This window comes from Emiliania huxleyi (genome assembly GCF_000372725.1).
Source record: "Emiliania huxleyi CCMP1516 chromosome Unknown EMIHUscaffold_198, whole genome shotgun sequence".
NCBI classification, from domain to species: domain Eukaryota; phylum Haptophyta; order Isochrysidales; family Noelaerhabdaceae; genus Emiliania; species Emiliania huxleyi.
In genome coordinates this window covers 127,538-139,541 of record NW_005200615.1, presented here as the reverse complement: position 1 = coordinate 139,541, position 12,004 = coordinate 127,538, and the positions used below count along the sequence as shown (strand labels likewise).

Sequence of the window (12,004 nt, the reverse complement as noted above, 5' to 3'; positions counted from 1 at the left end):
ATTGATAGATAACAGTTTAGTGAATGTACCCGCCCGCACCGCCTCCGAGCCCCGCGCCGGCGCCGCGGTGGACTGCGATAAGCATCGCGCCGCAGCCGCAACTGCCCTCCCCGCGGCCTCCGCCCCTCCCACCTCTTCCGCCTGAAGAGGCCCCCGGTGCGTTTTGGGCAGCCGTGACCGCGACTGCAGCTGAGAGTCTGGCCGGGCTATATGACGAAGGCTCGGAAACCGAAGCGCCGCCGCCGCCAGTCTTGCTGTTGCCCGGCCCGCCGCCGCCGCTGCCGCCGCCGCCGCCGCCGCCGCCGCCGCCGCCGCCGCGTCCACGACCAAAGCTGACGTGCCAAGATGTGGCGCCCGACTGCGCAGACCGTCCGTATGTGTGCCACGCGTTTGCCTACGCCTTCTCCCACTGCCAACGCACCTGCGGCGACTGCACCTAGAAGGCGGGACCCCGATCCTTGTTGTCGAGCTAGCACCGGCGAGGACACGTGCTCAACTGTACTCATTCTCACATTCACCTTGGAGTCATCGTCCTCAGCCCGCGTATTTACGCGGTGCTCCGACCACACCGCCGTGCTCCCGCCCTGACATGCGTGTCTTCACACCGCAGGCTTTTGCACAGCGGCCGCGCTCCTCGAGGATGGCTCCCGCAAGGACGCGCCGCCGCCTGGCCGATCCTCTCTCCTGCTGCTCGTGCCGGCGTCTGCGCTCGCGGCGCCCGATACACGTTGGCGTCGTCCGCCTCGAGACACGAGACGTAGACCCTTCCTCCTCTGTCGTCCTGTAGGCAGCGCTCGTCTTCGCCGCCACCGCGCCATGGCGTGCAGCCTCGGCGAGTCTGGTGTGATGCCAGAAGCTGGCGAGAGAAGGGCTCCCGCCCCCGTGCTCGCCGTGAAGCCCGTGTGGGTGGAGTGCGGGGGCTGTGCGCGTATAGAGTTATGGCCGTTCGATGCCACGATGGAGTGACGGGGGTCCGGTCGCGGGTCGCGCGGGAGCCGGGAGAGTCGAGAGAGAGCGCCAGCCGACAGAGCCGTGCGGCGTATCCGTGTGTCGGAAAATTGTGTCGGGAGTGTTTTCTAGCACTACTGAAAGAATGACTGAAACGGTGCAAGTACGCAGGAGCGAGACGCAGCACCGGGACCGCTGTGCCGGTGTGTGGCGCCGTTTCGCGAGCGCGATACACACTATCCGATCGCGGTCTATCGCGCGCCCCCTGCAGCCCGCTCACTCTGGTCGCGGCGGCAGGAGCAGCAAGTTGCGGGGCCGCAGCGCGAGAGGCGGAGCCTCGTCGTCGTCCCCGAAGCGGACTCCGACCCTGCCGCGCTCCTCGTCGTGCGCGGCAACCACGCCGACCGCCCCGTTGAGCTCTGCGCGCGACAGCTCCCTCGCCTCGACCCTCCTCCCGAGCGGGTAGCGCTGCTCGAGGGTGGGCGGCGGCGGCTTCCACGCGCGGGGCTCGCACCACTCGCGCAGCACCGCCTCGAAGTCCTGCTCGGTGAGGCACGCCTCCTCCGAGCGGTGCGCCTCCACATGCACCAGCTGCCACGCCGTCGGCGCCCTCCGCTCGTACACAGAGGCGAGCTCCTCCCACTCGCCCGCCGGCAGCGGGAGGCCGTCGGCGCGCGCGGCGAGGACGGGCGGCGGCGGCGCGTCGCGCGAGGAGCCAAACTCCCACAGCGGCGACAGCCCCTCCCCGGGCGCCGTCATCAGCCGGTAGAGCAGCGCCTTGTGCGCCAGCTCCGCCGCCGTCACCGACCAACCGCCCCAGCCGGCGGCGTCGGCGGCGTCCGCGTCCGGCGCGGGCGCGGGCGCGGCGGGCTCGCGCCGCAGCATCAGCGGGTACCCAAGCCGCGAGAGCTGAGGGCAAAACTCGAAGCCCGCGTCGAGCGTCGCCTCAGCCGCCGCGGCCGCGCCAGCCGCGGTGACCCGGACGCACGGCACGGTGGAGCCGCGCGCGGGCACGGGCAGCTCGGCGCGCGTGGCCGCGACCTCGGCGTGCGCCGCGCCGTCGCGCTGCCAGTTTGGCGCCTGGATGAGCTGCGGCTCGGGGCGAAGCCAGCCCATCGGGAAGCAGGGGCCACCCCGAGACTGTTGGCTAGTGTCTATCTGAAGGATGAAGTTACTTCAGGAAGTAAGTATTCACTGCACTATAGCACGGGCTCGCACCCCCCAACCGCTTACTAGGAACCCCTCGCCTTATTATTTGGCCCCCCCAGGCCACACACAGACCTCTAGACCGGTCACTGGGGCCGACAATTAGGGTTCAAACACGCCCGGGAGACAGCCCAAACACAGTTACTTCATAGTTACTTCTGCGGCATTCTGGCGCACATGTCGGCCGAGCGCGCGCCCCCTGCTGCCGGCAAACGGTCTCCTGAGAGCCCTCCTACACCCTTGCCACCCCCCCAGCCCAAGACATCATCGAGGTCTGGAATGCGCGCGCCGTCAGGCTGCTCGTCGTCGTCGGGCTCACCCGCAGCAGCAGGTGCAGCCGCCGCAGGAGCCTCCGCAGGCGAAGGCGCAGCGGCTGGGGCGGCTCTGCCGCCGCGCCGATGCGGCGGGAGGAGCTCGACACCGAGCTCTGGGGGCCGACCCGCACGAGGTCATCATCGGCGGTTCCATACTCCGCTTCGCGTCCCGTGCCCCCGAGTTCAAAAAAACAGGCAACCCAAGGGAAGGAAGGGAGGACTGCGTGGTTCTTCAGTGGTAAAGGTTGTGTTTCAAAGAATTCGCTCTTACGTCTCATCAGGCCGATCCATCTACTCGCGGTAAGCGGGTGACGATGACCTCCCGGGATAATGGTCCTGTTCCTTTCCGAGCAGCGTCCAGTGGGCTCAGCAGGCTGCGGACACACCTCACTGGCTCTGCGACGCTGCAGGCCAGTGCCCTCCCCGTCTCTCGTAATCAACAGTCGCTCCCTCCATGCCACCGCCGCCTCTCCCCGCGGGTGCCTCTCCCCGCGAGTGTCTCCCCACCATGTGCCTATCTCCCCTCCCCCCGCAGGTGCAGTGCGGCGCCGTTTCCGAGGCGCTCACCCAGTGCCTCCGGAACCACGGGCTGTCTTTCGACCCGATGCTTCTCGTGTCAGAGCAGCCGCGTGGAGAAGACCACCGAGCTCGAAACACGTCGCCGCGGCCGGCCGTTTCGCAAGCCTGAGCGGGTCGCCAGACACCCGCGAGAGCCAGCACGGCTAGAGCGCCGTCGTAGCCGCAGATCGAGTCGAGGAGCTTGATGTCCACAGTAGCAGTTGTGGAGAGTGGTGCCGCGGTGCGTGTAGAGGCGTCGACTGAGGGCTCCCTTTCGAAACGCGACGGGTACGGCTTGACAACTGCCAGCACAGTTTTCACGCCGGCCAGCGTGAGAGCAAAACGGGGAGCCGGCGACCCGTACGCTTTGCGCGTGGCGACTGGTGGCTGTCTGGAGCTCGTGTGAGCTGGGCTAATGCGTGGCCGAGCCGAGAGGACCAGCGAGCGACCACATTGGCGGTGAGCTTGGCGGTCGGCGCCTCGGCCAGACGTCACAGCGGCGTGGACGCAGGAGTGTGCGGCGACGAGTACCGGCAAATCCGGCCCGGTGTGGACGGCAGCTGCTTAGTGCTGGCCTGTGGTCGGCGCCGCGGTGGCGGAAGAGGCGTCTCGCCGCCGTGGCGGCGGTCGGCAGGTGCGAGCGTGATGGCCATCGTGCGGACTGACAGATTTGAGCACTTGAGCACTGGATAGGGTCGATTCCGCATGGTACGGGTCCCCTCCGATCGTCTCGCCCTCCCTCACTGGTGTGTTCATTGGGGGGGGTCATAACAAACACGGTGCAGGATCGAGGTGCACGCTGCCGAGGCAGTGTCGTCCCCCCTCTCCCCGACGGCGATGGCGGTGTGACCGATCGAGCTACAAGAGGAACTTGTTCAGCAGGATCCGGGATAGTCTGATGCACTACCTCACTGGGCCTGAGATCGCACGACGCTTCCCGTCACCGTCTCGGGTTCGTGTGGGATCGAACCACTCCGGGATGGGCAAGCCCATCGTTCATTGTGCCTTTCCCCGGGTAGGTGTCGCCCGAGCCACCCAAGTCGCCGACGCCGACTTCCTTGTTGTTCGCGTTGACAATCGCAGTGAGGCCGTTCTCGGCGGCGACGCTCTCGATCACGCCATTGGCAAACTCGACCTCGACGGTTTGCCAGGAGAGGGCGGTGATGAGCACGCCGGACGCACCGTTCGTTGCCGTGTCGCTCGAGTACCTTAAGGTACGCAAAGATCTGCATCGTCTGCCCGACCTTGCGCCCAAAGATCGTGCCGTACGTGTCGGTGCTCACTGGTGCTCGCGAGCGATCGCCGGGCGCGGGGCGTGATTTTTTGCTGAGCAGGAAAATATCGTTGCCGGGTGATCTGGACGAGAAATTTGGCCGACCGGGTAATCTGACATGAGAAATGTTAGCCACCGGGTAAGCTGAAACATGAATTGTGGGAGACTGGGTAAACTGGTTTGACGGAAATCGCGCTAAGCAGGAAAATATCGTTGGCCGGGTAATCTGCGAGGCGAATCTCAAAAATCATCAAAAAATTGACAAATCAGTGTACCCAGTCTCCCACAATGCGCGTTTCAGCTTACCCGGTCGCTAACATTTCTCATGTCAGATTACCCGGTCGGCCAAATTTCTCGTCCAGATCACCCGGGGGCTAACATACTTTTCTCTTTCAGATTACCCGCTCGGGCAAAATATCTCGTTTCAGCTTACCCGGACACGGACGGCTGCCTAGCTAGGCGCAAAGGTCAGCGTGAACCTCGTCCAGACAGAGAGCGAGCACCTGCGGCACGTGGTCCTAAGGAGAGCTCCGACTCGGAATCCCCGGCCTCGTTTGACGTTTGCTTGAATGACGCAGTCGTGAATCCCACTACCGGGTGATCTGGAAAAAGAAATTTCGCGAGCCGGGTAACCTGGGAACGACAATTCGCCGTGTTGGTGGAGGGCGATGCGATCGAGATGCGAGCGATATGCGGTCGAGATTGCGCCGAGGTTGCGCGTCTGGAGGGCTTGCGTTTGCGGGCTTCACCTGCATTCCAGAGGCGCAGCCCAGAGCAGCAGCGGCCCGTCTCGTTGCGGTTCGACTCGTGCCACCACTGCCGCGGGTCAGTCGCATTGCAGGGGAGCGCCCGTAGTGCCTCCGGGTAGGCTTGCCCCATCCCGCGGACCTGAGTCCATCAAGCAGGGTTTTCCGCAAAAACTTTTTGTGTCTTTTGTGTTGCTGTTCTTGGTGGGCCCTCTTTCTTTGCACGGGGTGTTTCGGCAGAGGGATTGTTGAGTGGTGATCTGCGGGCCTTCCGTAACACGGGGACGGTCGGGGACGAGAGATGGCCGAGTCGTGGGCGTGCCGTGGACGTGTCGTGGGCGTGCCGTGGACGTGTCGTGGGCGTGCCGTGGACGTGTCGTGGGCGCGTCGTGGCGGTGTCGTGGCGGTGTCGTGGCGGTGTCGTGGGCGTGTCGTGGGCGTGTCGTGGGCGTGTCGTGGCGGTGTCGTGGCGGTGTCGTGGCGGTGTCGTGGCGGTGTCGTGGCGGTGTCGTGGCGGTGTCGTGGGCGTGTCGTGGACGAGTCGTGGGCGTGTCGTGGGCGTGTCGTGGGCGTGTCGTGGACGTGTCGTGGGCGTGTCGTGGGCGTGTCGCGGAATCACCGGCTCGGCCGTCGTCGACGACAGGCATGTGCGGCCGCCGCCCTCGAGCTGGAAGATGGAGCCGGGCAGCACGCCCGCGTCGCGGTAGATGTACTCGAAGCGGCGCAGGTACCTGTGGTGTGAACATCGTCTCTTCACACCTCTAGCCGTGAACAGGTGTACGCGAAGCGGCGCAGGTACCTGTGGTGCACGCCGGAGAGGTGGGGAGAGGTGGGGAGAGATGGGGAGATGCGGGGAGATGGTGGAGACCACTCGAAAGATTGGCAGCGCAGCGACGCCAGAGCCCTAGAGGAGGGCTCCAGACATGTCAGGAAGCTTCCGGGACATGCTGTCGGACGGCATACAAGTGGGCGTGTCGTGGGCGTGTTCGTGGGCGTGTCGTGGGCGTGTCGTGGGCGTGTCGTGGGCGTGTCGTGGGCGTGTTCGTGGGCGTGTCGTGGGCGTGTCGTGGGCGTGTCGTGGGCGTGTTCGTGGGCGTGTTCGTGGACGTGTCCCGTATCCTGCCCACCGCTCGATGTTTGACGTGTCGGGTGGCGCGAGACGGTGCGCTTCAAAGAGCGGGAACGCCGCCGTCTTGGCCCACAGCCGCCCAAAGTGCGCGCGGGCGGACGTGGCGCGGTTCCGCGTCGGCGCACCCTTCGGGACGCGGAAGCGGGCCGCCGTCTTGGGCTTGCCCTGCTCCCGATACATGTGCGCGACGTACGATTCCTTGGCGGCCTTGATGGCTCCGCCGCAGCGCCAGATGCGCAGGGAGAGGTCGATGTTTTCGCCGCCCCACCCGAGCATTGAGCTGTCATAGCCGCCCGTCTCGTTCCACCAGCGGCGACTGATGGCGAGCAACCCGCCGCTCATGATGGGCACGTCGTCCGTCGCGTCGAACGTCCACTTGAAATCGGCGTCAAAGGTGAGGTAGCACTTTGCGCCTCCTCTCGTGGGGCTGCCGACGGGCTGCCACGTCGCCGCATCCAGCCTGGTGACGGTCGGGACAGTGGCGACGCGGTAGTCTGCCTCGATCGGCGCGAGTAGCCCGCGCCAGTACCCGTCCATCGGCCTGACGTGGCAGTCAAAGAAGATGATGACGGCGCCCGTCGCCGCCGCAGCGCCGGCGATCCGCGCGCGAATCAGGCCGCCCGTCTTCTCGAGGCGAACCACGAAGGCCTTCCACCGCGCCGGCTCGGGGATGCGAAGCGGAGGCGTGCTGCCGTCGTCGACCACGACTATCTCGCGCAAGATTTCGGGCGGCGTCGCCGCCGACACAGACCTGACTGTCCGCGCGGCGTACTCGTACTCGTACGCACACGGCAGCACCACGCTGACGTCAGCGGTCATGATAGTGCCTCCATCCTCGGCCAGGAACGTGTAAACGGCGGGATGGACGAGGGAGGGATGGAGGCTGCGGCTCGGAGGGATGGGCAGCACTTGGGCGGCGGGAGACTCGGCGAACGAAATTCTTTTGAGCACTTGAGCACTGGAAAGGGTCGGTTCCAGGAGCCTTCGCCAGGTCGTGTGAAGAGCACAGATGCTGTAGTGAGTGAGTGGTCCCGGGCCCTGCGGGAACTAAGTCGACGCAAGTTAGTCTGTGAGCTGGACGAGGGCTAGTGGTGCGCCGAGGCGGGTCAAGTGGTGAAGTGCTCCCGGGAGTCGTGGTCGGAGGCCGGGACACTATGCGCACTAACTTAGTGCGCGGAAGTGAGTGCCTCCGGCCGGCCGCGAGGGGAGTGGTCCGGCGGGCCGCTCGTAGTGCCCTTCGCCGGCGGACGGAGGCGGGCTCGGCTACTACGCGCACTAACTCTTAGTGCGCGGAAGTGAGTGCCTCCCGCCACCCCGCGCACTAAGTTAGTGCGCGTAGTGAGTGGGCCGCGGGCGAGCAGGCTAGTGGGTGAGTGCCTCCCGCCACCCCGCGCACTTAAGTTGGTGTGCGTAGTGGGTGGGCCGCCTTCTAGTGGTCGGCGAGGCCGTGGCCAGTGCCCCGGCCCTGCGGCGCCGCCTAGTGAGTGAGTGCTCGCCGACCCTCCCCACACTAAGTCGGCATCGGTGCTGTGTTTTTTAGTTGGCGAAGGCTCCTGTCGGTTCCGCCTGGTACGGGACCCCTCGATCGTCTCGCCCTCCCTCACTGGTGTGTTCATCGGGGGGGGGTCATAACAAACACGGTACAGGATCGAGGTGCACGCTGCCGAAGCAGTGTCGTCCCCCTCTCCCCGACGGCGATGGGGGTGTGACCGATCGAGCTACAAGAGGAACTTGTTCAGCAGGCGATCCGGGATAGTCAGATGCACTACCTCACTGGGCCTGAGATCATCGTACGACAGCATCCCGTCACCGTCTCGGGTTTGCGTGGGGTCGAGCCACTCAAATTCTTTTAGAGACGGGTGGGTGTCGCCAACCAAAGCGACACGGCGTGCGATCTAGAATCAGCACACGCGCCTCTGCTCGCATACACTCATACAATGAATTGACATCTCCCATGAGTGCGAGTTAGGGCTACTAGCAGCAGTAGGCAGCTGGTTCGACTCCACACAAACCCGAGACGGTGACGGGCGCTGTCTCGATGATCTCAGGCCCAGTGAGGTAGTGCGTCAGACCTGTCCTGGATCCTGCTGAACAAGTTCCTCTTGTAGTGATCTCGGGTGTGTGGTCTCGTGTGGTCTCGTTTGGCCTCGTGTGGTCTCGGGAGATGAGATCTCGTGCGATCTCGTGTGAGCTCGTGCGATCTCATGCAATCTCGTATGTAGAGCCCGCCGGAGGCGAGGCCGGTCAGCGAAGCAAAGCCCTGCTTGTCCTCAAGGTCGAAGAGCGGGCCTGGCGCGTCCTCAAGGTTGCCTCCATGAACGGCGGAGCTATTCTCGCATCCACACACACACACTCACACACACAGCGGCCGCTACATGCATGGCGAGCGCAGGGGACACAGACAGCTCCAACCAGCCTGATGCCGCGCTTCTTGCACACGGCCACCAGCTTCTTGTTCGGGGCTGGTGGGCTCAGACCAGCCTGATGCCGCTCGAGCGTCTGCACGCGAGGGGAGGTGCGATGAGCATTGGGCGGGGGAGGGGCGTGTGGCGAGGGGAGGCGTCTCACACCTTCGAGCTCGGCGCTGCCCCCTCCTTGAGGGCGGCGGCCAGCGCCTTGCAGCCCTCGTCGCCAATCTTGTTGTCGCCGAGAAAGAGCTCCTCGAGCCGCGGCGCTGCCCCGCTCGCGAGGACCTCCGACAGCTGCGCCGCCTCCGCGTCGCCCCAGCCAAGGCTGCTGTAGCCCAGCACGGTCGCCTTGCCAAACTGCTCCTCGAAGGCGGCCTCGTACAGCCGCTTCACCAGCGGCTTGTCGTCCTTGCCGTTGGTGAAGCTTTTCGTCTCCAGCTCCGCCGCGAACACAGACGGCAGCAGCGGAGGGCGCCGGCCGCCGTCCTGGGTGCAGTCGTCGAGGGAGGCTCCAGTAGTCGTACTCCTTGCCGTCGCGCATCTTGCCGAGGTCGAGCGAGAGGCTCCAGGCCTTTGTCAGGCTCGCCCAGCTGGCCTCTGTGAAGCACCAGCCGCGGTCAAAGTACTCGGCCACGTTGGTGTCCTCGGCCTGATTTCCGCCTTGTGGCCTGCTCAACAGCGGCTCGCTCGACAGCGGCGAGCTTCCGCGAATCGTGAGCTCAAGGCGTGTCGCGAGTGGGTGGGCGCCGGTTTTTCTTATGTTTGCGTCGCAGCTGAAAATATTCTCTCAACAAAACGACGAGACCGTCTCGGAGATCGGGGCCGAGTGCACGGCTGCTGGAGCTCGTCTGACAGCGGCGTCACAATCATCTCAAGCATCTGAGATTCGGAGATTCGTCGAGATTCGCAACAATCTCCTCTCAGACGCGGCTCGCACTCTCCCGCGTTTGAGATTCGAGGTTATTAGCAGACGGTTGCGCTCGCAATCTCCCGCATCTGCGCCACGACCGCCGGCAATACGAGCGCCAGGCAGATCGCATGCATCTCCCTAATCAATGATTAGCGCCTGGTTAGATGGCGTAATTCCCGCATTCGCTTGCCACGGGGAATTCGCGTCAACGGTGTGGAACTGGTAGAAGCGGTAGAGGGCGCACGCCTACAACAAAGGCCGTCGGGCTTTAGAAAGAAGAATTTTACAACCAAACTCCATTGGATTGTCATTGCCTGTGAGTGCGAGATAGGGCTAGCGGCTGGCGGCTAGCCTCTGAGGAGAGTGACCAGAGACACCTCACAAGACCCCACACACGGTCTAGTCCGGCCTCGCGGTCGGCGGAGATTGCTAGAGGCCGAGCAAGCCTGCTCTAGCCTCACCCCCTTCGCCTCTGTTGTCTGTTGTTTGTTGTGCCCTTGTTTGTTTCTCTTGGCACCTTGGAGTGCTGGCGGGGGCGACAGGGAGAATGTGGCCCTGAGTTATGTGTACGCCAACTCAGGGTGTGTGGCAGCCAGCTGGCTGTGTGTCTTGTGAGCCTGTTTGTGTCTGTGTGTCGCTCGTGCGTGTCGTCATCATCTGTCCCGCGTCCACCCATACCGCGTTGGTGTCCAGTCCGAGCCTGGCTGTTCTTCACCTTCCTACATACATACATAAACTCCCTCGCACAACACTGGGCACGGGACTGGCGCGCACTGGCACTAACACAGGTACACCACGGGAGCCGCCTAAGCGACTCCTGCGAGGGCGGCGAGGCACTTAGAAAGAAGAAAAGGAAACCGATCGCGTACACGCGTAGAGTATTCAGAGCACTGTGTGTGTGTGTGTGTGTGTGTGTGTGTGTGTGTGTGTGTGTGTGTGTGTGTGTGTGTGTGTGTGTGTGTGTGTGTGTGTGTGTGTGTGTCACGTCACTGCATCCTCTGCCGGTTCCTCCCGTCGCCTCTTCTTTGTTCGAATGTTTTTCAATCCATCCTTCACGAAGCCCTCCCATGTAGCTAGCGTTCTTTGCGAATGTCTCGAGATGGCCAGCAGGCGCTGTCTGCTCGCGGCCTGTGCGGGCCGCTCGTCCTCCTCGCCCTTCTTTCGTCCTCCCGTCCCTCCCCTCCACCATGGCCTCCTCGGCACTTCTTTCTCCATCCGCCTCGCCCTGCCTTTTCGTATTGTGCCGTTCGCCCTCCATTCGGTGACCTCCATGGCTGTCCGGCTCCTTTTGGGTGGCGCTCTCGATACCGTTGCGTCAACCTCGACGTCGCTGTCGCCCTCCCCGTCCCCGCCGTCGCCCGTGCCTCGGTTCGCGTCATTGGTAGCGTTTCCGTTGCCTCCTTGGTGCGTGCTGTAGTGAGCTGTGAGCTGTACACGGAGCGAGGGTCTGGTGAACGAGGCGTACAGGAAGTACACACACACACACAGGGCGGCTACCGACATGAAAGAAAAAACCTTCTCGGCGATTTTTTAATAGTTTTACCTCCTTCCAATCTCACTACCCTCGCCAGCCTTGAGCGGCGTCGGCACGATGCCGTCCGGCGCCTGGACGCGCAGCAACTGCCCCCCGCCCACCGCCCACCGCCCACCGCCCACCGCCCACCGCCCACCGCCCACCGCCCACCGCCCACCGCCCACCGCCCACCGCCCACCGCCCACCGCCCACCGCCCACCGCCCGGCCCCAGCCGGTTCCACCTCTTCACGCGCCGCCGGCCGCCGCTGGCAGGGCCGCCGCCTCCGTCGGCGCCGGAACAGGCTCGAGCAGCAGCCACGACTGGTACTCTGCCGACGGCGAGCAGTCGTACATCGACGACTCGAGCGAGAGGTCCGTCGCCGCGCCGTTGTCAACGTTGAACTCGGCGACGAAGTTGACGCGGTCACGCTCGATCGTGCGCCGGCCGTCGTTCACCTTCGCCGTAATCTTGCCCACGCACCAGCCGTAGTTCTCGAAGCGGACCATGATGCGCTGCTCGACGAGCGCGTCACTGGCCGGGCTGGTCGGGTCGAGCTGCTCCTCCGTCGGCGAGGCCGCCACAATCTCGAACCCCTCCGGCACGAGCAGCGGCGCCTCCCCCTCCAGCGCCGCCTCCGCCTCCCCGCGCGCCGCTGCCTGCAGCGCCGACGCCCGCAGCCGAAGCCCGCTGTCCGCCATCCTGCGGGCGTAGCAGAGCGCCGCCTCCTCGGCGGTGGCGAAGTAGCCGAGGGTGGCCCTCTTCCCGCCAATCGTCGCATTCACCTTGTACTTCATGCGGCCTTTCTGATTCGGGCAGTAGCAGACGTTCTTGTAGCCGCTGTTGCTGCTGCTGCTCTCAGCCAGAGTGAGGCCCTCCCTCCGCGCCTGCTCGACCGCTTCTTCGGCGGAGAGCGACGCCCGTCGACCGTCTGTCGCACGCGAGCGCCCGTCGTCCGCTGAGGTCCCGGGTTGGAACGACACGGCGCGCGCGCGTGCGA

At 64.8% G+C, this 12,004-nt stretch overlaps 3 protein-coding genes across 3 annotated transcripts in view; 1 reads left to right on the top strand and 2 right to left on the bottom strand.

The window, feature by feature from the left end:
- EMIHUDRAFT_442760 (hypothetical protein) overlaps positions 1-1,079 on the top strand; it is a 2,355-nt gene extending 1,276 nt beyond the window's left edge. Inside the window, exons 2-3 of the mRNA XM_005781894.1 lie at positions 29-426; positions 611-1,079. Coding sequence (XP_005781951.1) covers positions 29-426; positions 611-966 — 754 coding nt within the window. The 3' untranslated portion in view covers positions 967-1,079. The remainder of the gene's footprint in view (positions 1-28; positions 427-610) is intronic.
- Positions 1,080-5,051: 3,972 nt separating this feature from the next.
- On the bottom strand, positions 5,052-7,059 carry EMIHUDRAFT_365849 (hypothetical protein; the record flags this gene model as incomplete). The annotated part of the gene is made up of 4 exons (XM_005781893.1): positions 6,167-7,059; positions 5,914-5,946; positions 5,665-5,776; positions 5,052-5,187 (listed from the first exon to the last, which is right to left on the bottom strand). Coding segments are annotated over exons 1-4 (1,108 nt in total), but the record flags the coding sequence as incomplete, so codon positions are not given.
- A 1,679-nt stretch (positions 7,060-8,738) lies between these two features.
- On the bottom strand, positions 8,739-11,801 carry EMIHUDRAFT_113743 (hypothetical protein; the record flags this gene model as incomplete). Its single annotated transcript, XM_005781892.1, has 3 exons — positions 8,739-9,020; positions 9,703-9,738; positions 11,307-11,801. The coding sequence occupies 3 exons, from the start codon at positions 11,799-11,801 to the stop codon at positions 8,739-8,741; spliced, it is 813 nt and encodes a 270-aa protein (XP_005781949.1).
- Between the last annotated feature and the right edge of the window lie 203 nt (positions 11,802-12,004).